This window comes from Colossoma macropomum, unplaced genomic scaffold (genome assembly GCF_904425465.1).
Source record: "Colossoma macropomum unplaced genomic scaffold, Colossoma_macropomum, whole genome shotgun sequence".
Taxonomy (NCBI): Eukaryota; Metazoa; Chordata; class Actinopteri; order Characiformes; family Serrasalmidae; genus Colossoma; species Colossoma macropomum.
The window spans coordinates 15,325,008-15,347,300 of NW_023494804.1; the positions used below are offsets into that span (position 1 = coordinate 15,325,008).

Genomic DNA, 22,293 nt, shown 5'->3' on the forward strand with positions numbered 1-22,293 from the left:
AGATTTGCTTATTTTTACTGAGAAAATCAACAAAACATGTCATTTGTCCAGGAATGTTCATACTTTTCCATACAACTGTATGTTTAATACAGTTCCACATTGTATACTGTAAATATAGTATCAGAACTGCGTTCCACAGTCCATATGAGGAACATCATTTAATGTTAATACAGAATTCAGTTGTGCACTTATAAGTTTGTGTATATTAAGCAATAAGCCATGAGAGGCTGTGCACTACTGTGATTACAGGCACGATGTAAAGCTGAGTAAAACTTCCTTCCCCATGATAAAATTACTGTAACGCACAGCCTCAAGAGGCTTATTGCTTTTAATAGCAACTCAAAATAAAATATGATAAAATTGACAATTTTCAATGAATAGTTTAAGTCATTGTTAATATTAGTTGATATAAACAAGTATTCCGCCAAGAAATGTAGTTCCTTTAGAGTACGGTATTGTTGCCAAGCAACCATAGACCACTGAATAAGAGGAGAATATGCGGTTGGCCATTGCTGCACGCTGTATACTGTCATTTCATTTTAAACTTTTTCTCATATAATCATGAGCATTTCATAACATATTAATGCAAACATCTGTGCTTTATAAGTGCTTTTTGGTCACTAAATCACCACCGCAAGTCTTAATTAGCACGAATCCAGCGGCGCCCCTCTTCTCGTGATGGGGTGAATCTCAAACGACTGCCTGCTCCCTACATAGTGCACTATGTAGAAATTTAAATACTGGATCTTGCAGCCCAACAGTGCAAAATATAGCTAAAGAGTAGTCATTTGTAGACACATCCGTATTTTGAGAAATAGTGCACTGTTTGGCTGTAGAAGCTAGAATTTCAAAACTTCCCTAGCATTCTATTTAGGGAGTACGGAACCATTTGGAATTCAGCCTGGGCTTGATGCTACTTCTGACTGAAGCATGGACATTTGAAGCAAGTAAGACAATCAAGTGACAATTTTTAGTCTTTTATATTGCAGTTTTACAGTGAATCATATCATAAGTGCTTTAATTCAAGCCTGTGATACTAAAGATGGAGCTGTTTAGCATGTTTCCTATCTTTTAGCCTGTTAGCAAGCTGACCAGCCTGTTTCTAGATAAGAAAATACACTCAGCCTCTCAGTTTAAACAGAACCGGGTTCTTACTTCATCAGTACACTCAGTGCTCTATGCGAGCAACATTAAAGTCAAAGATTATTCCTTTAACAGCACAAGAATTTGTTGATATGGCGCAGTAATACAGAGTTGAGCTGCTGTGATGCTTTGAACTTAGCTTAGCCAATCAGATTTCATAACCAGAACTATCCATTTTCTTTTTGATATTTTGATGAGTTGTGTCCTTAACTTTAGGTTGGCAGTTAACAATAAATCTCTGTCCTATGACAATCAGCTATGATCAAGTGAAATTTTGCATTACTAATTAGCATGATTATTGGTTTATATAGGCTTCCATTACTTGTTAGTATCACTAGTCTCATAGCTCCAGCACAAAAACTAATGAAGCAAACAGACACTAAACTTGTCCTGGCTGATCAACTATATTTGGATTAGGGAGGGGAAAACTGGATAAATTAGCAGAATCATCCATTTTAAAACTTCAGATATTAAGCGAGTGGCACAACACTGGACACACGCAACACCACATGCTTTATAAGGACAGCAGAGTTGCGCAGTGTACCGCGGTGACCCCTGAAGCTGTGGCCCTGTTTCAAACAGAGCCGAGACAAACAGTGCAGTCCAAACAAAGAGAACTGGTTCATGTGTGGAATGTGTTTTAATGTGTTTTGCAGGGCGCGCTTGCACTGAATAAACGCTTCCATATTGTGCACGCTTTCATCTGGACTGATGCATATCAGAACGTTTCCTGCGCTATCCTGAAGGACAGTATGGAAAAAAGACAAACAAACACAGTAGTTTAAATACAGCTCAGCTTAACTTTCTTTCTTTCTTCCTGAAGGGTGTCTGCAGGTACACTCTCGGAAATAAGGGGCACTGGAGTAGTACCCCTCTTGTCACTGGGGTGGGACCCTCAAAGGTACATCTCAGTACCTTTAGTCAGGGAACATAACTGTATCATTTCTAAATTCTATTGACTCCACACACCCCGTCTCGTCTCCAGGCTTTTTATTTTATTGTTCTGTTTTAAAACATTAGCTTATGAAAAGGCACAAATATGTACTTTTCCACTGGAAAAAAACTTATTAAGGTTCACAGTTGGACCTTAAAACCACTGTTGTACGTAAGAAAGAACATTTACATTGTTTGTACCTTTATGAACAAGAAATGTACCTGCACAGAACATTTATTTCCAACAGTGTATAATAATTAAAAGCTCTACTTTGAGACATTTTAAATGCCAATTTAAATGTAGTTTTAGAACACATTAGCAGCCTCAGTGGGAGATGGTGGAGGATTAAAGTATTCTGAAAAACAGGTCCATGTTCTGTAATGCTTGGAATGGAAGTCACGTCGCGTCGCATTGCGCTGTGGGATCATTCTGGCAGAGTTTATTCTTTGTTTACGTGCTGCACATACACTGTGAGAGCTTAAAGAGATTGCTGTTTTATTGTGTTTCTTTCAGGCCTAACCCTCTGTGGTCTGAGGTCATTCTCTCTCTATTTGTGCATATCTTCTTAGACTCTCCTTTAAAGTCTCTTCATATAACATGATACTCACATGTTTCATATCAAAATGCTACATTATCTTCATCACTACTTTCCAAAACCGCTGCAGCAACTTCAGCAGCTGTAAACTCTCTGCACGCCATGTCACATGAGTCTCTGATGTGGACTGAATGAAGAATGATGATGGGGATGAGGGGTCAGTCCTGAGTGTCCATTGGTCAGTTTCACACAGAATGTAGATGGACACACGAATCCACCAGTTCCACATGGGTGAGAGGCAGATGACGTGCATCTCAGCCCCTCTTCATAGCCTCATATCTCCGTATATGACCTTAGGATAAGATGGAATGGAAAGGGCGACTCTGCAGATCCAGGAAATGTTTGAACTGGATTTCTGTGCTGGATTGTACAGCGGGCAAGGAAGGAGACTTTAGATCTCATTTCAGTGTGGGGTCACTCCTGTATAATTAAACAGCAATTATAAACTAGTAAAGTGCATTTCCTGAAGAAAAGTTATTGCACAGCCTAAACTTGTTGTTAGCCAGTCACTAATTTGTTGCCAGGACGTTGCCATGGTGTACAGGGTGTTTACTGAGTGGTTGCTCAAGGGTTGCCAAGTGCTTGCCAGGTGATGCTGCAAATGAATGTGAGAATAAGGGATGAAAAAATGACACAGAGAGAAGTGTGGGTCAGTATGGCTGTGGATTAGAGCTCGGGGGCCTGCCCTGTGTGAGTACATGCAAAACAATGTCTTTGGGTCAAGCAGAAGTGCAATACATGGTCATGCATCTTTGCACCCTCTTCATTCCTATGGGAAAAAAAATTCTTCATTTAAAGAAGGTAGTATAAAAAACGTTCACTCCTGGGCAAAAAAATTGGCCAAGCCCAAAATCTAATCATGTTTACTTATGGTTTTGACTGGTCAAAGTCCAGATTTAAACCCTGTAGAGAATATTTAGTCTCACATTAAACACAAACTATTTCTGCAATGTTTTTCAGCAGTTTGAAGCGTCAATGCTGAGTGGATCAATACTCACTCTTCTTTGTGTGTATTTACACACAAAACGTTTACATTTAAAGAAATCAAAGTGAAAATCAAAGTGACTCACTGCAGTTGTTTGTTTAATGATTTGTTGTTAAGACCATTAAAAGCTTAATGTCTTGCCATTTTGGGCTTGGCCGATTTTTTAATCAGACCAAGCATTCAGGGGTTGATGTTTCAAAAACTGCAGGAAAATCTGGCAGCAAAAGAAGAAGAAGAATATACCACTGGATAGCAACAGTCTTGATAATATTGTTATTATTAAAGCAACGCACAATCCCTAATGATGGTGCATAATCATAGCATATGGGAGGGAATATACACTGAATTACATACATACATACATCATCTAAACCGCTTATCCTTCTGAAATGTGGTATATAAAACTTAAACTTAAGGATTAATGAACTGGGTCAAATTAAACTCCAATTCAGCTGTTAGCTCTGTTAGCCGTGACCTCTGATCACAAAAAAGAAAATAAATGGAGGCAGCGTTTTTTATTGCCTGGTTTTGTTATCGTGTTACTGTGATGTTGATTCGAGTTCAGCCAATTATAGAAGGTAATTAACTGTGGAATTATTACTAAGCAGACTTGTAAAAACTACGAATATTGCAGATTCGTACTGGATTAAAATCCCGGATCCCATCAGTAATGACTCAAATTACAGCAGCTCCCAAGATTAAACTAATCCAGCTCCAACAGGGCTTAAGGTGTGCGTGTAAACGCACCCAGTGAGCTTCTAAACGTGGCACCACTAGAGCGTCAAAATATAGTAATATGTATCATGATACGATTGTTCTGCCGCATCGCCTGCCCCAATCTCAACCCCTCATCTTTAATACTCAGCACATTTCTAAACTGTAAACAGCGAGTTCAGATGAATTAAGACACGGCGTTCCTGCATGTACCTGTCCGCCGTCTCAGTCGGAACAGTCCGCCACTCAGCGAAGCCCCGAGAAGGCAGTAAAGCGCTCGGCACACAAAGCCAGAGGTATTTGTTTTGTTGGGAAAAGAACCAGCTCTGCAAATCCCATTCCCTGAGGTTAGCCCGGTTCAGCGTCTGCTTCGAATTACGCCGCTCTCCTCCCCTCCCTCCAGCTGACAGAGGCATTATGAAACAATGCCTGAACCTCAGCCCAAACCCTGAGCTCTCTGCCGGCTCCCGAACTCCAGCAGGCCCTTACCGACCCGCTCACGTCCAGATAATTACCGCACCGCAAACCTCGCCAAACTTTGCGTCATCAGTGCAGATGAGCTGATGCTCAATTCATTGCATATAAGACCAAAACTGTGCTGGTCACGGTTTCCTCATCAGCTCCAGTCAGGAAACCTTGAAGGAAAGTAAGTCTGAAGCTTTTCTACACTTCAAATCAATTACAGTCCACTTTACAAATAACGAGATAGACTTAAATTACTAATGCAGTTTTGAGGTTTTCGTTTTTTTCTTTACATCATAAAACAATACCATTTTTTTTCTTATATTCTGTGATGGTTGCATATAAAGCTGCAAATAAAGTTTCCCTCTTAGAAGTTTCGTAGCAACAGCAAGGAGACATACATACATACATATTGCAGGGGTTGTTAGCCAAATATAAAGAAGAGCCATTTTGTCCTTTCAGCAAAAATCAAACCACCTTGAGTGCCACAACATTTAATGTCCATTTTACCATCTTGGCTGTAAATATGTCTCAGTGCTGATGTGCTTGTATAGACTAAAAAATATAAACGAAAACATACTTACTTTGCTCTGCTTTAAGTTTTAGCTCAGCTACAGACACTTTTCTTACATCTCCAGCAGGAAACTTTTCCACAAAAGTTGAATAGTTTCTTGTAAAATGTCTTTCACAGTTCGACTTTTTACGAGGCTGAAGTTGCTTCTCATTCGCAGCTTCATTTTACTGTTTCACCTTAAATGGTGCCTGAGATGCCAGAATGTAACTGCTGCACCATTGAAGGTAGAACGGAAAAAATCCAACAAGAAGCAGACTAGCGAGAAACTGACTTCAGCCTCGTGACTTATTAGTGATTGACAGTTTCCCGTTGCAGATTAAACGTATCAGGAAACCAGCTGGAGTGATTATAAATGCAAATAAGCCCATTCATCTCCAAACTATCAATGTTTATATTAAATCTTTCTCTTTGCCGTTTCATTAGCTACTAGCTGGGCGAGATTGTTGCCTGTGATGCTATGGAGAGCAGCAGTCTGCGCACTGATCTTCAAAGGGTGAAAAGGGTTAAAGAGTGAATTAGCAGTTCTACATTAACTCCAGTGTTTAAGACCATTTATTGTTAAAACTGTGTTAAAATGATCAGGAGAGCTTTATTTTACTGCAAAGGAGGATTTTATTTTATTTTTATCTAAAAGTCTAATTTCTGCTGTGGAGCCATAACAGGGCAGTAAAAGAGCTGCATATGGCTCCGGAGCCGCAAGTTGCCGACCCCTGTGTTATTGTAATGAGGGGGGTTCTCACAAGGAACTTCAGACAGCTCAAAGTTCAACCCATCAGTTTCGAGGAGCTGTTAGCTTACTTGTACGCAGGACAAATAAAATGGCCCCTATCTACTACATTTATTTTGTTTGTGCATGAATATAGGAAAATGTACCCACAAATTAAAGCATATGTGCGCATGATTAAAAGAAAACGAGAGAACAAATTGTTAATCATGGGAATGAAGTAAGAAATCAAGGCCGCAAATAAAAGAAAACGTGTACAAATTGCAAAACGTTCCTTCAAAATAATTCTTATTTTACCCCCATCCGCACTGGAGCTCCGTATGCATGTCTTCGCTATCACACAAAAAGTTTTTTTATATTTTTGCCTAAATTAAAAAGTATATTGCCTTGTGTTAAAATTTCATGACAAACGAGTTAACAGAAAAGCTCCAAAATGACTTTGTAAGTGTTGTTACATTAACTTCTATTACAAGTTGAGAACATTTTTTCGATTTTTATCTTCAATGCTCAGCTTCATCTGGGTCGTCTGGGATTCTCTGCTCTCCCAACTGCTACCACAGCCCTATCTGAACTAATCGGTTAATGATGATGATGATGATGCTCAGCTTCATGTTCCTATGAAGAGGTTTTGTCTGAATAATACTAATAATATTCCTAATAATGATAAAAAAAACAATAAGAATAATAATTATATAATTAATAAATACATACAATAATCATATATAATCAATGGTTATAATTAATTATATTTAATATACACACACACACACACACACATCTTCTAAGCCACTTATCCTTCTGGGTCCCGGATGGAGCTGGAGCCTATCCCAGCTGTCATCGGCCGGAAGGCAGGATACACCCTGGAGGTCGCCAGTCCATCACAGTATTTAATATATACTTATTGTATTTTTAATATCTATATATTTATATATAATTATATTGTATATATAAATGATATTTATATATATTTAATTATTTATAATAATAATAAATAGTTTTCTTTTCCAAACTGATGTTAAATGCTTATACTGAAACTCTTTTAGCCCAAAGGCACTTAAAACGCCTGAAAGGTTTGAGTGCTGACATCACAACAAGTGCTTAAAGTGGGCGTGGCCTATGGCTTTATTCCCATCTTAGTACTGTGGCACAAATATTTCACTGTTTTTCTACAAATGGACCTGATTAGGCTTTAATATTGTCAGTTATTCAAAGAACAGCAAATTATTAAAATATTAAAGTACTAAAACATGGTAGATGCGCAGAGAATATACATACAGGAGAGCTATAGTAGAAAACAGCACTGCTAGGAATAGATGAACTATTGTGTTTGAATAGGCCTTGTGGGTTAAAAGGGTGAAGAACTGATTGATCAGACCGTTTAAAAGCTGATGGAGGGTTCAGGGCTGGAGCTCAGTGCAGCTGATTAGAGGTGCTATTTTATTCTCCTGCAGGTCATTTCCAAACAGCAGCATGATCATTAATATTGTGTTTCTGGATGAAAATGCATGAAAGTGCAGATGAGCTGGTGTTGAGGAGATTGTGTTTGTTTAGAGGTGAAAGGATGCAGCATCCCCGTGGCTCAGAATAGACCTCAGATGAAGGAAAATTGAGCTCACAATCAGCCTTGTCCGCGCTTCGCAATTTATCAGTCAATACGTGTAAATGAGGGAATGGGCTATTCAGCACGTGCAGCTCATTAAAGTGGAAACCATGTGTTCTGCCCATGTCAGAAAGCTTCGATTGCTGCAGTTCATTCTTCATGCCACTTCTTAGACTGTGTGACACTGTTCATATGCTAACTCTAATATTCACATATGCAGTTTCTACCAGCAAGGCTTAAAATAGCCCTTTTCAGTACAAACATGCTGCTTTTTCATTCAACTGAAGGGGAATTTCACCAAATATTTAAAAATGTCTCTATAATTTAGTGTTTGAGATGTAAACAAGTTACTTCTGAGTTTTATATAGAATGTTGATGATGGGAAAATAGTGGAAGATCTGAAATAATAAGTTTTCTTTGGGGATTTTACCTCACAGCTCCCTGCATGTATCCCTCTACCATGAATAGAGTTTCTCAAGTTCTCAAAACTATCATAAAACAGTGTCTCTGACATCAGGCAGTGAATTCATAACCATTTCATGTAATAACTTTCTGTAAGGGAGCTTTTAGAGGTGGACGTCTGGTTCCTATCACCACCACTGTGATCTGTGTTTCTGTAGAACAAAGCGTTTCACACCAAACCACTCTGAACGACTCTGTTTACATAGTAACCACTTAATTATGCAGGAATTTAGAAAAATCATTTCTCCTTTAAAACAAATGCAGAAATACATGGAGACACCACACACAGATTACTGACAGTTTCCTGTGATGTTACCTTAATAGGTGAGTACCACTTCTGAGAACTGATGGGTTTGCGCATGCCGTTATTCAGCGTTCGTGTAGGAATGAACTCAAACTCTTGCTCCGGCATCTTCACCCGAGCATTCTTGGCTTTCTCCAGCTTCGCTCCCTCCTCTGTGGACCCCTTATCTCCCCACCGCACCTGGAGAACCCACATCAACATGCAGGTCAGTTTTCTGTAGCCCTCACACACGCCAGACAACGTGCACACATCACCACTACACCACTCTTCAAATGTTTAGAATCACTTGCCAGTTTTGTTATGTTGGATACAATAATAACTTATTAAGATTAACCCTTATTAGTCCCACAACAGGGAGATTTCACTTCCGCATTTAACCCATCTGTGCAGTGAAACACCAAATACTCACAAGTGAACACACACACTAGGGGGCAGTGAGCATACTTGTCCAGAGTGGTGGGAAGCCCTATCTGCAGCGCCCAGGAACAGTTGGGGGTTAGGTGCCTTGCTCAAGAGCACTTAGGGGTTAGGGGATTGAAACCTATTTACCAAAAGGCATTTTAGATGTTTCACTCAGTATTTCAATAATTCTGTGAACAAGACTGTAACAAATTATAAATATTATATTGTAAATGTCTATTTATATTAATTTCGTCAAGTTATCTACCTTAAAATTTGATTTCCAAGTTTTGAATATGATGAACTCTGTAATGTTATTAGAACTTCATTTTTGATGTTCTACAGCTTTCTTAATCATTTTGGAGTCTTTGTTAGCCCTGTTCATCATACCAGACACATTTAATATTTTTTAATTTATTAACAGCCCGGGCAGCACGGTGGCGCAGTGGGTAGCGCTGTTGCCTCATAGCGAGAATGGCCTGGGTCCGATTCCCGGCCGGGCGGCCAGGGTCATTTCTGTGTGGAGTTTGCCTGTTCTCCCCGTGTCTGTGTGGGTTTCCTCCGGGTACTCCAGTTTCCTCCCACAGTCCAAAGACATGCAGTCAGGCTGATTGGACATGCTGAATTGCCCCTAGGTGTGAGTGTGTGTGTGTATGTCTGTCTGTCTGCCCTGCGATGGACTGGCGACCTGTCCAGGGTATATCCTGCCTTCCGCCCAATGACAGCTGGGATAGGCTCCAGCACCCCACCGCAACCCAGAAGGATAAGCGGTTTAGATGATGTATGTATGTATTTACAGCCCTCTACTGATTTAAAGTTTTAGCTTTAAAGTTGTTCAGGAAGAACAGATTACAATTGTTTCATAGATTCATCTACAGTTAAATTGGTTTGATATAATTGAAAATATTAATTTCTAACTTTTAAACAGTAGTGTATGTATAAAGTGAAAAATGTAACATACATGTTCAAAAAAAATCAACATTTGTCTGAGCTTGTCTATCCAAACACCAACATCTGTCTGAGCTCCTCCATCCAAACACCAACATCTGTCTGAGCTTCTCTATCCATACACCGACATCTGTCTGAGCTTCTACATCTTTACATCAACATCTGTCTGAGCTTCTCCATCCTTAGCCCAACATCTGTCTGAGCTTCTCACAGGACCGCCCCCCCCCTTACCTCCATGCGTTTAATGCCACCGACTCCTCTTCCACCATAATACGAGGCGTCCACTGTTGGCCACTTCTTTTTGGGATATCCATCTTCCTCTTCATCCTTCAGAGAGACGATCCTCAGTGTTAAAAGCTCAGTAAATAAGGTTCATCATTCTGAGTAATACTTGTAAAGTGTGCACATTTTCTCTGTTCTCTTCCATCCTCATCTTAACAGCATGCAGTCAAAAGACAAGACGATTGAGACGCTACTGAGGAGAACATGCTGTACCAGTCAAAGGTTCAGACACAGGTACCATAGAACAGTTTTTACTGTGTTTATTGTTATGACAACAGTGAAGACATCAGACTGAGAAATAACGTGTAGAATAAAGATGAGCATGAGTGCTCGTAACCTAAGTGTGTATTCGACTAGTAAATTACTACTCACAAATTGTAAATTGATTGAGTGGCCTCGGAATAGAAACAAATTCCAACTTGGTTGGCAAAGCAGTGTTGCTAGGCTAGTTTTTCAGCTCAGTGTGGCCATGAACTGTGTTCAAAATTGTGCATACACTCCTAAAAATAAAGGTTCCTAAAAGATTCTTGGCTTGGCTTTTATACAGACACATCTCATCTACTACAGTGTAGAAAGAATAATATATTAAAAGGTTGTCTGTCGGAACCAATAGTGGTTCTTTAATGGCATCGCTGCAGAGAACCCTTTTATACATTTTCACTACTGATACAGAAAAACTATTTAGTCTTTAAGTAAAATGTCTCTAACTTGTTAACTGTCACCCGATTTTAGTCAGAAATGGTGTACCCAAAGTAAAGGGGGTGCTGTTCCCACATACTTTGGGCTACAGTCATGATCTTTGTCTCTTTGTCCTTGAAAGGAGAACATTCTCAACCTCAATCTGACACAGAGTAACAGAGACTAGAATGGAGGAGTTTATGTCCCCCTGACTCTAAACTGATCTCTGACTCTTGCTGTGTTACCAGACCACATGTTTTGGCTTATGATGTCTGTGTGGAGAGCGGTGGGCTCTGAAGGTGAGGACACACAGATTTGCTAGTGTTTGCTCATTTGGTGCTTATGATGCAAATGAGACGATTGTAACTGCTGTGAATAACGGATCATAAAATGGTTTGTGGGAATCAAATCCTGAGATTTCAAACTTTCTAACTGTGTACTGCATCACCATATCACTGAACAATTTGATGCATAAAAAAAGAAACAAATACTTCAAGGGGAGTGGTACCACAACAGTGATTTAGAAAAGGCTAAAACTGTGAAAACCATTCAAACAGTTTATAGTGTCCTTCTACTGGAACTCTCAGTTTTCAGCCACATGCTCTACTCCTTGGTCCCTACAGTCATTACCAGTGACAGAAGCTCTGTAGAAGGTCATTTTGGTTCAAAACAGGCCTCAAATGAAGAGAAATTGAACCTCATAATGATCCTCATCCATCCACACTTTGTGATTTAATAGTCAGTAAGTGAAAAAAGGTGATGGAAACTCATCTTGTGCTGCTGAGCTCAGCACGTGCGGATGGATAGAGTGGTAAAAGTGTAAAAGGGTGCTGAAAATTGCCCTCAAGAAAAGATTAGAGCTAAAAGCCTGAGTAAATTGATCTCTGAGGCTAATGCTCTGGTCTCCTCTCTGATTTTTTTTCCTTCTTCTTTTCTTTCTTTTTCTCCTCCATTCCTTGCTCCGAGCCTGTAGCCTCAGGAGTTTCCTGTTTGTGAAAACCTGGTGACCTGTCCACTGTTTAAAAGAGTCTGCGGATTTTTAAATCAAAATTCCAAACTCCAGCAACGACCCTAAATCGCCTCATACGCAACAGTTGTTTCCTCAAACCTTTTATTTCATCATCGTTATCTCTGCCAAAAAATGACAGAGAGGAGAAAAATGCTACATCTGGATCTCTTCTTGGCAGATATTAAACGAATATGACCTTCTATTGGTCGTAATGCTGGGTGTGATTTAAAAGAATAAATAAATAAAATAAGAAAACATCTTCTCGCTGTTTTTCGTTCCCCTCTCTCAGCACTACTGCCACAGCGACAGTGACCTCACCTGAGAAAACTGCAGACTGGGTGAGCTGGGGCTAATCGTAAGGTAATGAATCCGACATGAGACCAAGATAATGAAAAAAAATGAAACCCCATCAGCAGAAACACCATTTTAGGAGAAGAGAAGATAAAAAAAACATTTCAGACTGTCTTAAAGTGCAAAATTGCAAAAATTTCAGGAATTTGAGTCTTGGAGTTCTAAAGTTTCAGGAATTTTAGTTTTGGAGTTCTAAACTTTTAGGATTTTCCGTTTTGGAGTTCCAAAGTTTCAGCATTCCGAGTTTTGGAGTGACAAAGTTTCTGAATTTTGAGTTTTAAAATTTCAGGGTTTTAAGGTTTGGAGGCTTGGCGTTCCAAGCTTCAGGAGTTTGAGGTTTGGGGTCCCAGAGCTTTAGGATTTTGAGGTTTGGAGTGCCAAAGTTTCTGAATTTTCGAGTCTTGGAGTTTCAAAATTTCAGGGTTTTAAGATTCAGAGGCTTGGAATTCCAGAGCTTCAGGATTTTGAGGTTTGGAGTGCCAACGTTTCTGAATTTTTGAGGTTTGGAGTGCTAACGTTTCTGAATTTTTAAGTCTTGGGGTTTCAGAATTTCAGGTTTTGAGGTTTGGAGTTCCAGAGTTTCAGGATTTCGAGCTATGGAATTCCAAAGTTTTGAGATTTGGTGTTTCAGGGTTTTGCGTTTTAGAGTTTCAGGGCTGTGACTTTCACTCACATAGTTTCAGAATTTTGAGCTCTGGAGTTTGAAGGTTGTGACTTTTACTTTGAGTTTTGGGATTTCAGGGCTTTGAGCTGGCTGCAGGCTGAGCCGTGATGTTTGTGTGAACTTAGCAGGATCTTACCGAGCTCTCCTCTGGCACAGGCGGTGGTGGCTCATGGATGACCTGTTGGGAGAAGAACCGTTTTTTGAAAGTCTGCTTTCATGTGCTTCTGCTAAGAGAGAATACAAAAGATAGTCTGACAAAATAACCACATCATCTAAACTAGTTAAAAAAACATCTGTGCTGCTTTCATAGTTTGAAAAAGTATGATGAAATTTCAAAGAAGATATTTCTCATAGTATTTCTTTTTTCAGTGGGGAACGAAGTGTCTTTCAGTGTAGCATCTAAAACAGGCCTGCTGAAACTCCAACATACGAACATCACATCAGTTCAATCTGTACTGAGTACAACTTTAAGTATTTCAGCTGCTTAACAAACCAATATCTAAAATGTACAGACATGGTGGACATCGCCCAGAGTTAGATATCCAAGCTGAAAGTTCTTAAGGGGTGTTTTTCGTTTTCTAACAAATCACAGAAACAAATGATGTGTTCAAAAAATTAATTCAGCTACTTTAAGGTCACAGATTATTGATGTAGCTTGTATAATGTCCATGGAAAAGCACTGACCAATAGAATGGGACATACTGTAGCAGCTCAACATGAGCCTAAGGTCACCATGTCCATTGTCAAGTGTGGGCTAGAGGGGTATAAAGCATTAGGCTGTGCAGCAGTAGAACTGCGTTCTCTGGAGTGATGGAGCTCCATCCAATACCTTTGGGTGGAGTTGGAGTGATCCAGAACTGACCATCCAACAACAGTACCTGACCTCACTAATGCTCAAACAAATCTTCACAGCAATGTTCCAACATCTAGAAGCCTCACCAGAGAAGTAGAGGCTGTTATTGCACCACAAACTCACTATTAACATCCTTCATTTCAGAAGAAATACTGAGGGTCTGCAGACTCCTGGACATACAGTGTATATCATACATTAACATTTAGGTTCTGACCACAGTAATTCAGAGAGTTGATATGACTGACCACTGTACAGCAGAGAGGCCAGAACCACCAGAGCAGAGCCATAGCCAGCAGCAGCAGCAGGATGAGCAGAGCAATGGCCAGAACCGTCCCGTCCACCTGGAGAATGGAGAACACACACAGATACACTCTGCAAAAAAACACACACTCGAGAACATTTCTACTGACCGTTCTGGAGAGAAAAACCATCAGACTGATATTTCAGCAAAAAAATCAAAGTGACAGTTTCTCCTTAAACCCAAATGTAGTCAACAGACTAAAGTAAGGACGAAATCAGGCTTCGAGACAGCCGCTGCTGTTTTTAGTTATGTGACTTACTTTTTGTAATGATAACAGTGGGGGCTTTACAGTTAAGCTAAATCATATCATGTCTAAAAAGGCTTTGCAATGGACATCTAACCCTGTTATGGGAACAAGAAGCCCTCCTACCAGGTGTAAGAAGCCTAAGACTGCCTACCTTGGGTAAGAAGCACATCCACCTGAGGTAAGAAGCCCTTTTACCTAGGATAAGAAAGCTCTTTCACCTGGTGTGAGCAGTCCTTTTACCTGGGATAAGAAAGCTCTTTCGTCTGGTGTAAGAAGCCTTTTTACCTGGGATAAGAAACGCTTTCACCTGTGTTAGAAGCCCTTTTACCTGGAGCAAGACACCATTTTACCTAGTGTTAGAAGCCCTTTTACCTGGGGTAAGAAAGCTCTTTCACCTGGTGTAAGAAGCCGTTTTAGCCAGGATAAGAAACTCTTTTACCTAGTGTTAGAAGCCCTTTTACCTGGGGATAAGAAGCCCTTTTACCTAGGGCAAGAAACCATTTTACCTAGTGCTAGAAGCCCTTTTACCTTGGAAAAGAAGCTCTTTTATCTGGCGTTAGAAGCCCTTTTATCTGAGGTAAAAAGCCCTTTTACCTGGTGTTCGAAGTTCTTTTTACCTGGGGTAAGAAGCTCTTTTACCTGAGGTAAGAAACTCTTTTACCTGGTTTTAGAAGTCCTTTTACCTGGAGTATGAAGCCCTTTTACCTTATGTTATAGAAGCCCTTTTCCCTTTGTGTTAGAAGCCCTTTTAACTTGGGCAAGAAGCTCTTTTACCTGGCGTTGGAAGCCCTTTTACCTGGTTTTAGAAGTTCTTTTTATCTGGTGTAACAAGCTCTTTTACCTGAGGTAAGAAGCCCTTTTACCTGGTTTTAGAAGTCTTAAGTGCTAAAACTAAAGAAGCAAACTTCACCAAACATGTTTTGGCTGATCGACTACATTTGGGGGTAAGGGAGGAAAATTGATGTAAATTTGATTGTTTTTTTTATTTTTAAAAAAAAACAATCATAAACTATTTATGATTACAAACTATTGCTTTAATTCATCATATTTTGGTGGTTTCTTCAAAAAGAAATCATTGCAAAACTACATCTGCGCTGAGAAGGCTGGAGTGGATCACGTGAAGAGCTATAAAGCTGCTCAAATGACTTATACACTTATACATCCATACTGTTTTCTTTGATGTTTTCTCTTTAATCTTCACCATCTGCAACTCACCAGCATGCACTCAGAGAAAAGCACACATAAACACCCCCACCCCCACCCCCCTGCACAGTTCAGTGTTTTCCCTGCTGAGGGGTCTAAAAAGCAACCCATGGGACGAATAATTGCACATTAGTTTGAGTGTCCCTGTAAGAGCTTTTGTCCAGCTTCTGGACCACACATGCTGAACTTCCTTCTTTTCTTCAATCAGTTCTCATGTTCATCACTCTGCATAAGTCCATTGGTTACAGTCTGCACATTGTTCCACACATGACCTAGGAATTGCACAGCCTAGTAGACTTTACTGCTCGGCGATAACTCTTTAATCTTGATGTCGACAGTAATTATGATCAGTCTGATCACAAGATTATGAACAACATGGACGCCTCAGTGAAGATAGCAGGTGAGGAGGCTGGTTGTTTCAGGCTCCGTGTCTCCGGATTCCATTGGAAAGGGCGTATCATGCTATACTGACCTTTGGAGTTTGGCTATGTTCTATCATCTCTCCACCGATCTACAGAGCTTCAAAGATCAGATATTGGTTTCTTGACGACTACAATAAAAAGCCCTTTGTGGTTGGAGAGGGAGCATAACGCAATGTAATCATGTACAGTTTGAAGTAAGTTACTCTGATTTTCACCAAGTTACAGTGCTCTAGAATTCTCTGTCTCTATGGACCCCCGCTGCGGATGAGCGTCTTGGCAAGGCTGCCTAGGGTGCACCTAAGTTGAATACAATTTTGTGAGATTCCAGGGCCTGTATCTCTGGTTCCGTGAAGGCCAGCAATGTGATCCAGGGCTCGTTGGAAAGAGTTCATCACTCTCTACTGACCAGTAGATTTGGCTTCAACACAGATATTTAAAGTGGCTTGTTGCAAAGTGTTCTCTTGTCTTGTGGTTTTATTCATGACGTCATGAGCGATTAGTCGACTGACTTTCATCACATAACTGTTGACTTTAAAAAATCTGAAGTCGTGCAACCCCTAACATGAGCCAGCACACGAGGAGCTTGTTAGCTAGTGAGCTAAATTATCTGTGCTAAGGATTAGCTAGAGATGCACTGATGTAGAATTTCTGAGCCCGATACTATAACTGATAAGTTGCACCTCATTTGCCAATAGAGATATCATAAACCGCTAATTGTACTTCTAGTTAATTTAATTATTCAAGACTTTATGTACATATTTTACAATATGTGACGCTCTTCTAAAAGCCATCCACAAATATTCACATATTAATCATGCCTTCCCTTCATCACTGTCCAGAGGAGTCTTGGTTCCTCCAGTGGTTCTTCTCATGCTCTTAGGGAGTTTCTCCTTTCTAATCTTGATTCCTCCCAGTGGTTCTTCTCATGCTCTTAAGAAATTTTAAGTCTTGGTTCCTCTCAGTGGTTTTTCTTATGCTCTTGCTTCATCTTTGTGCTCTTTTAGATGTTGCTCTGACTTCTTGAACTACACTTATTAGGAGGCTTCATCATTTCTGGATGAGCCACTTTTGGATAATTTGTACCTTTTACTGAACTGCACAGTTAAAGCTTTCAGGTAACCACAGAACACCCAGTACAGAACCCAGTATGCGAGTTTGTGAACTCACATTCCTGATATTTCTAAATGTAGATTTATTGGTAGAATAAAAAAAAACATTTTGTTTGATGCCCATCTTTAACAGCTGCCTTAAAGAAGTCAAATAGAAGTTTTTAATACAGTTTCAACCTACGTTTTCTACTTAGGTAAAATTAGGGGGATGTACTTGTCTTTCTGGGAACCATGTTGTTATAAAAAGCACCATACAAACATAAAACTGAAGTGAACTGAATATTACAGCAGGGAAAACACTAAAGAGTGCAGGGGTTCTCCAGGGGTGGAGTCTAAGTCCCATGGAGTTTTAGAAAGCTCAGAGACGACGGCGTATACTGACTGTTAGCAGCGGGCAGACTGACGTTGGAGCTGAACTAGTGGCCAGTAGGGCGGCAGTGCTGCGCTCTGTACTGCTACTGGTACTGGTAGTAGTACTTGTAGTGGTACTTGTAGTGGTACTTGTAGTGGTGCTTGTAGTGGTAGTGCCCAGAGACGATACTGTACTCACACAGCGGAGTGTGGTGATGGTGATAGAGCTGGAGATAAAGCTCAAACCGTTGTTCATACTGACATGGAGAGAGGCAGATCTGGGAATGGGGAGAAAGAAAGGAAAAGAGAGAGGTAAGAAACTCATTTACAGGGGTGGTCTTTAAAGTAGGTAGCTGCCTAAGGCCCCCATGAGCCAAGGGCCCGTGAAAATACAAATTAGGATTACTGTACATGTTGAAGTTAAATGATCTATCCTGAAATGTATTTTAAACTTCATTTGCAAAAGCAGATATCTCCATTTTAATGAATTTTCATAAATCATGTTTTTTTATTGTGCATTCCAGGTAATAACAATCAAACTACAGTTAGGTCATTTTAAGTAAGGCGAAAGCAGATAACTCAGGTCCTTTCATGTCTCAGACTTAAACAAAGCCATTTAATGGACACAAGTTTCATTTAAGGTCAATATTTAACATTCTTTATCATAAACCAAGCAGGCAAAGAGCTGAAAACTGCAACACAAACAGCCCATTAATGGTCAATATTGAACATCTATAAGATCAGAGCTCGGAAAATCCTAAGGCTGAATATATGTGAGTTATGAAATTTTGGCTTTTTCACCCAAATATTGCGCTTTATGTCCAGTATGAATTGTGCTCACATGGCTGAATCCAAAATGGCTCACTGTAAGACACACTGTGCTCTGTTTAGATGCAGTAGCCGTTATTTTAAGACCTGGATGCTGCTCTTTGTAGGGAGAAGGAAGCCTTTTGAGATTCTGCCTGAAACAGTCATTTTAGCTTTATTAAACTGCTTCCTTGGGTCAAGACTTATCAGAGAAGTAATATCATAAGGCATGAGAAGGAAAGTCCACACTTCTCACTATATTTGATTAATTTATTAATGATTTTGTTTATCAGGCAGCACATAGCATCTATGTGTCACTTGTGTTATGTGCTTTAATAGCTGGCTAATTAAATTTTTTTCAAAATAAGGATCTATATAATTTTTATTACTGATTTTAAATGGTTATACAAGATCCCCTGACTGCCAATGAGTCACCCAATTTACAAAATCCTCAGTTTTACCCAGAATGTCACGGGAGTCACAGTCACTGGTGTTACACCATACTCACATAACAACAGTGACGTCATGAAGTTTGAACGGACACATCCTACACCAGCGGAGCAGATTACAGCAAACACAGGTGGGAGTTGACGAGAACCACCAGCACAGCCCAAAGTAGGCGGGCACAGGGGGCATGATGTGGTTGAATTGGGCAAACAAAAATGGTGCTAGATTTTGTGGGCAGGCGCGAGCAAGTATCATGGTACATTTTGCAGGCGCTGGCTGGCGTGATTAGTGGTTGAATCAGGCAAATGCGGGCATGAATAAAGACAGTTCTTCGAGGGTTCTTAAGTAAAAAAAATACAACCCCAATTGCAAAAATGTTGGGACGCTGTGAAAAATGTAAATAAATGTAAATAAAACAGAATGCAATCATTTACAAATCTGATAGACCCATCGTGAAATGGCTCTTCAGCCTGATGGAGAATGTGTTGAATATGGTTCTTTATAGAACCTTTTTGAAAATGGTTCTAAATAGCATCAAAAACTATTCTTCTATTGCATACAAGCTTGACATCGTAACAATAGCAGAACTCCTTTTGATGCTATGTAGAACCATATACAACACATTCTCCAGCAATCAGAAGAACCATTTAAGTATGCAGATGGTTCCTTGAGTGTTATTAGTTCTACACAGAACCACTGTCTTTACTAAAGAACCCCTGAAGAACCAACTTTTTTAAGAGCGTAAATGTAAAAAATTGTTAAATAGCTCTCAGTAATTGGTTTTATGTCATTGCTATTTTAATAGTCTTATATAAGCCCAGTTTGCTCCATCAGAAGAACTTGAAGACGGTAGTTAACAGTTCATCAGCACATTTATTTTGTTCCCCTTACCAACTGGAAAAGTGGAAAATGCAGTTTCTGCTCAGAAAAAATTTAACTGAAAATATTTCCTTTCTAATCCCTGTAGACGCTGCTCAGAAACAACTTATCTAACTTCTATCATCCTCAAGTAGAAGATTGACTGGAAGATTGATTGGATTCCAGTGTCTGTGAAAACAGGAACACGTTGCAAAACAAAGAGAAGGCAGACTGTAAATCAAGAGGATTTCTTCAATGGTTTCACGCACACACACACACACACACACACACACACACACACACACAGAGAGAGAGAGAGAGAGAGAGGGAGAGAGAATGAAGGAATGGTGTTTAATCATGGAAATCTGGAGTGTTGGTTGGAGAGGGTGTGCTTTGGACAGGGAAATGCAAGAGTCCCATAATTCTGAGTGCTGTCCCTCTCTGGCTCTTCCAAGATACTTTCCACTGGAGCGTAATTTGTGTGGGTTATGGTGAGCTACACTTAGCTATAGTAAACTGCAGTGAGTTATAGTGCAGTACAGTGAGCTACAGGAAGGTAGAGTGAGGTACAGTGAGACACAATGAGGTATTGTGGACTACAATGTGCTATAAAGAGTTAAGGTAAACTACCAACTAACCAAACTATAAGGAATTAGCAATGATGATTGCCCTTTAAGCCAGCGGTCAGCAAAATGCAGCTCTTTTACTGCCCTGTTGCAGCTCTACAGCACAGTTCGATTTTTAGGTAAAAATAAAATAATCCTCCTTTGCAGTAAAATAAAGCTCTGCTGATTGTTCTAACATAGTTTAACAATAAATGGTCTTAAACGCTGGAGTTAAGGTAGAACTGCTAATTCAGCCTTTAACTCTGAAGATCAGTGCACAGACTGCAGTCAGTCAGTTTCTCATTCACCAGCTTCAGTTTGAATTTTCCCGTTCCACCTTTAAAGGTGCCCCGAACGTTGAGAGACATTTTACTAAAAACTATTTTACTTTTGGAAAAGTTTCTTGCTGGAGATGTGAGAAAGGCGGCTATAGCTGAGCTAAAGCAAAAAGCAGAGCAAAGTAAGTCTGTGTTTTTGTTTATATTTTTTATCCTATACTAGTACATTAGCATATAGCTATAGTCAACTACAGAGAACTTCAATGTAGTACAGTGAGCTACAAGAAGGTAGCTCTGAGGTACTGTGAACTACAGTGCAGTATAAAGAGTTATGGTGAACTGCTTTAAACTATAGTGAGTGAGAGAAAGAGAGAGAGAGAGAGAAAGAGAGAGAGAGAGAGAGAGGTTTGTTAAGAAGTCTATTAGTTCTGTCTGCTGTGTTCTGTAATGCTAGCTCTTCCCATTCTACTTCTTTTACTTTACATTAAGGTAAGCTTAAGAATATTGGAACCAAAAATACCGAACTTCAGTTTGCTTCTGTGTGACTCCCTGCAGTAAAGCAACCGAGCTAAAACGTCTAGGTTTTGCCCTAGAGCAGTTAGCTCTAACCTTGAGAGAAAGTAATAAATAACATTAAATAATATGTACACATACATCATGTACACAGTGATAAAGTCAATAATCACTTTTAACTAGCAAAGATCATGCTAATTATTTTTAAATAGGCCTAGTAGTGACTACAGTGAGTTGTAGTAAGTTGCAGTGACCTATAGTGAATTATAGTAAACTGCAGCAAAGTAAAATGAGTTATGCTCAGATACTTTGAGTTATATACAGCTACAGCGAGCTATAGTGACTACCGTGACTTCCAGTAAGTTACAGTGAGCTGCAGTGATTTATAGTGAACTACAGCAAGCTACAGCAAGGTATACTCAGCCACAATGAGATAAAGTGAACTACACTGGGTCATAGTGGGGTACAGTAACCCATAGTAAGTATACAGTGAGCTATAGTGAACTAACTAGTGAGTTATAGTAAGCTACACTGAGTTATCAGTGAAAGTCAGCTAGACCCACTTATAGTGAGCAACAATGAGCTATAGTGAGCTTTCGTGAAAAGTGAGACATACTGAGCTTCAAGGAGTTATAGTGAATTAGTGATTCAGAGCAACCTATAAGCTGTAGCTACAGTGAGCCTTTTTGAGCCATAGTGAGCTACAGTGAATTATATTAAGCTACAGTGATTTAAACTGAGCTAAAATGAGGTACAGTGAGCTACAGTGATCTACACTGAGCTCTATTTGAGATATGCTAAGCTACAGTGAGCTATATTGAGCTCTAAATGAGAAATGCTAAGATATAGTGAGCTATACTGAGCTCTATTTAAGATATGCTAAGCTACAGTGGGCTATATTGAGCTCTAATTGAGAAATGCTAAGCTACAGTGAGCTATACTGAGCTCTATTTAAGATATGCTAAGCTACCATGAGCTATATTGAGCTCTAATAGAGACATGCTAAGCTACAGTGATCTATACCGAGCTATAATAAGGTACAGTGAGCTACAGTGATCTATACTGAGCTCTATTTGAGATATGATAAGCTACAGTGAGCTATATTGAGCTCTAATTGAGAAATACTAAGCTACAATGAGCTATACTGAGCTCTAATTGAGATGTGCTAAGCTACAGTGAGCTATACTGAGCTACACTGAGCTATATTCAGCTATAATGAGCTACAGTGAGATTCAGGGAGCTATATTAAGGAACACATACCAATTGTGAGTTATACTGAGCTATATGGAGATGCAGGGGCTTCTGGGGCTTTAGCCCTGAATATTTTTTAACTAACCCCGAACCTTATACATGAACACTCCACAAGTTTCAGCCCGACTAGATTATGCATCATTTTTATCATCCATGCTTTCATTCAGGGGTGCATTCACTTACTCCTCTAACTCAGAGAGAGGGAGAATAAGAGAGAGAG

The 22,293-nt window shown here is 39.7% G+C and overlaps 1 protein-coding gene across 2 annotated transcripts in view; it reads right to left on the minus strand.

The window, feature by feature from the left end:
* The window catches only part of antxr1b (ANTXR cell adhesion molecule 1b), a 72,506-nt gene that overhangs the window by 13,603 nt on the left and 36,610 nt on the right, over positions 1–22,293 (minus strand). The window contains exons 12-16 of one of the 2 annotated variants that reach the window (XM_036594723.1): positions 17,346–17,592; positions 13,927–14,022; positions 12,965–13,006; positions 10,076–10,171; positions 8,510–8,677 (exon numbers count right to left, since the gene is read on the minus strand). In XM_036594723.1, the coding sequence (XP_036450616.1) occupies positions 8,510–8,677; positions 10,076–10,171; positions 12,965–13,006; positions 13,927–14,022; positions 17,346–17,592 (649 nt within the window). The remainder of the gene's footprint in view (positions 1–8,509; positions 8,678–10,075; positions 10,172–12,964; positions 13,007–13,926; positions 14,023–17,345; positions 17,593–22,293) is intronic. The other variant, XM_036594724.1, reaches the window with a different exon arrangement.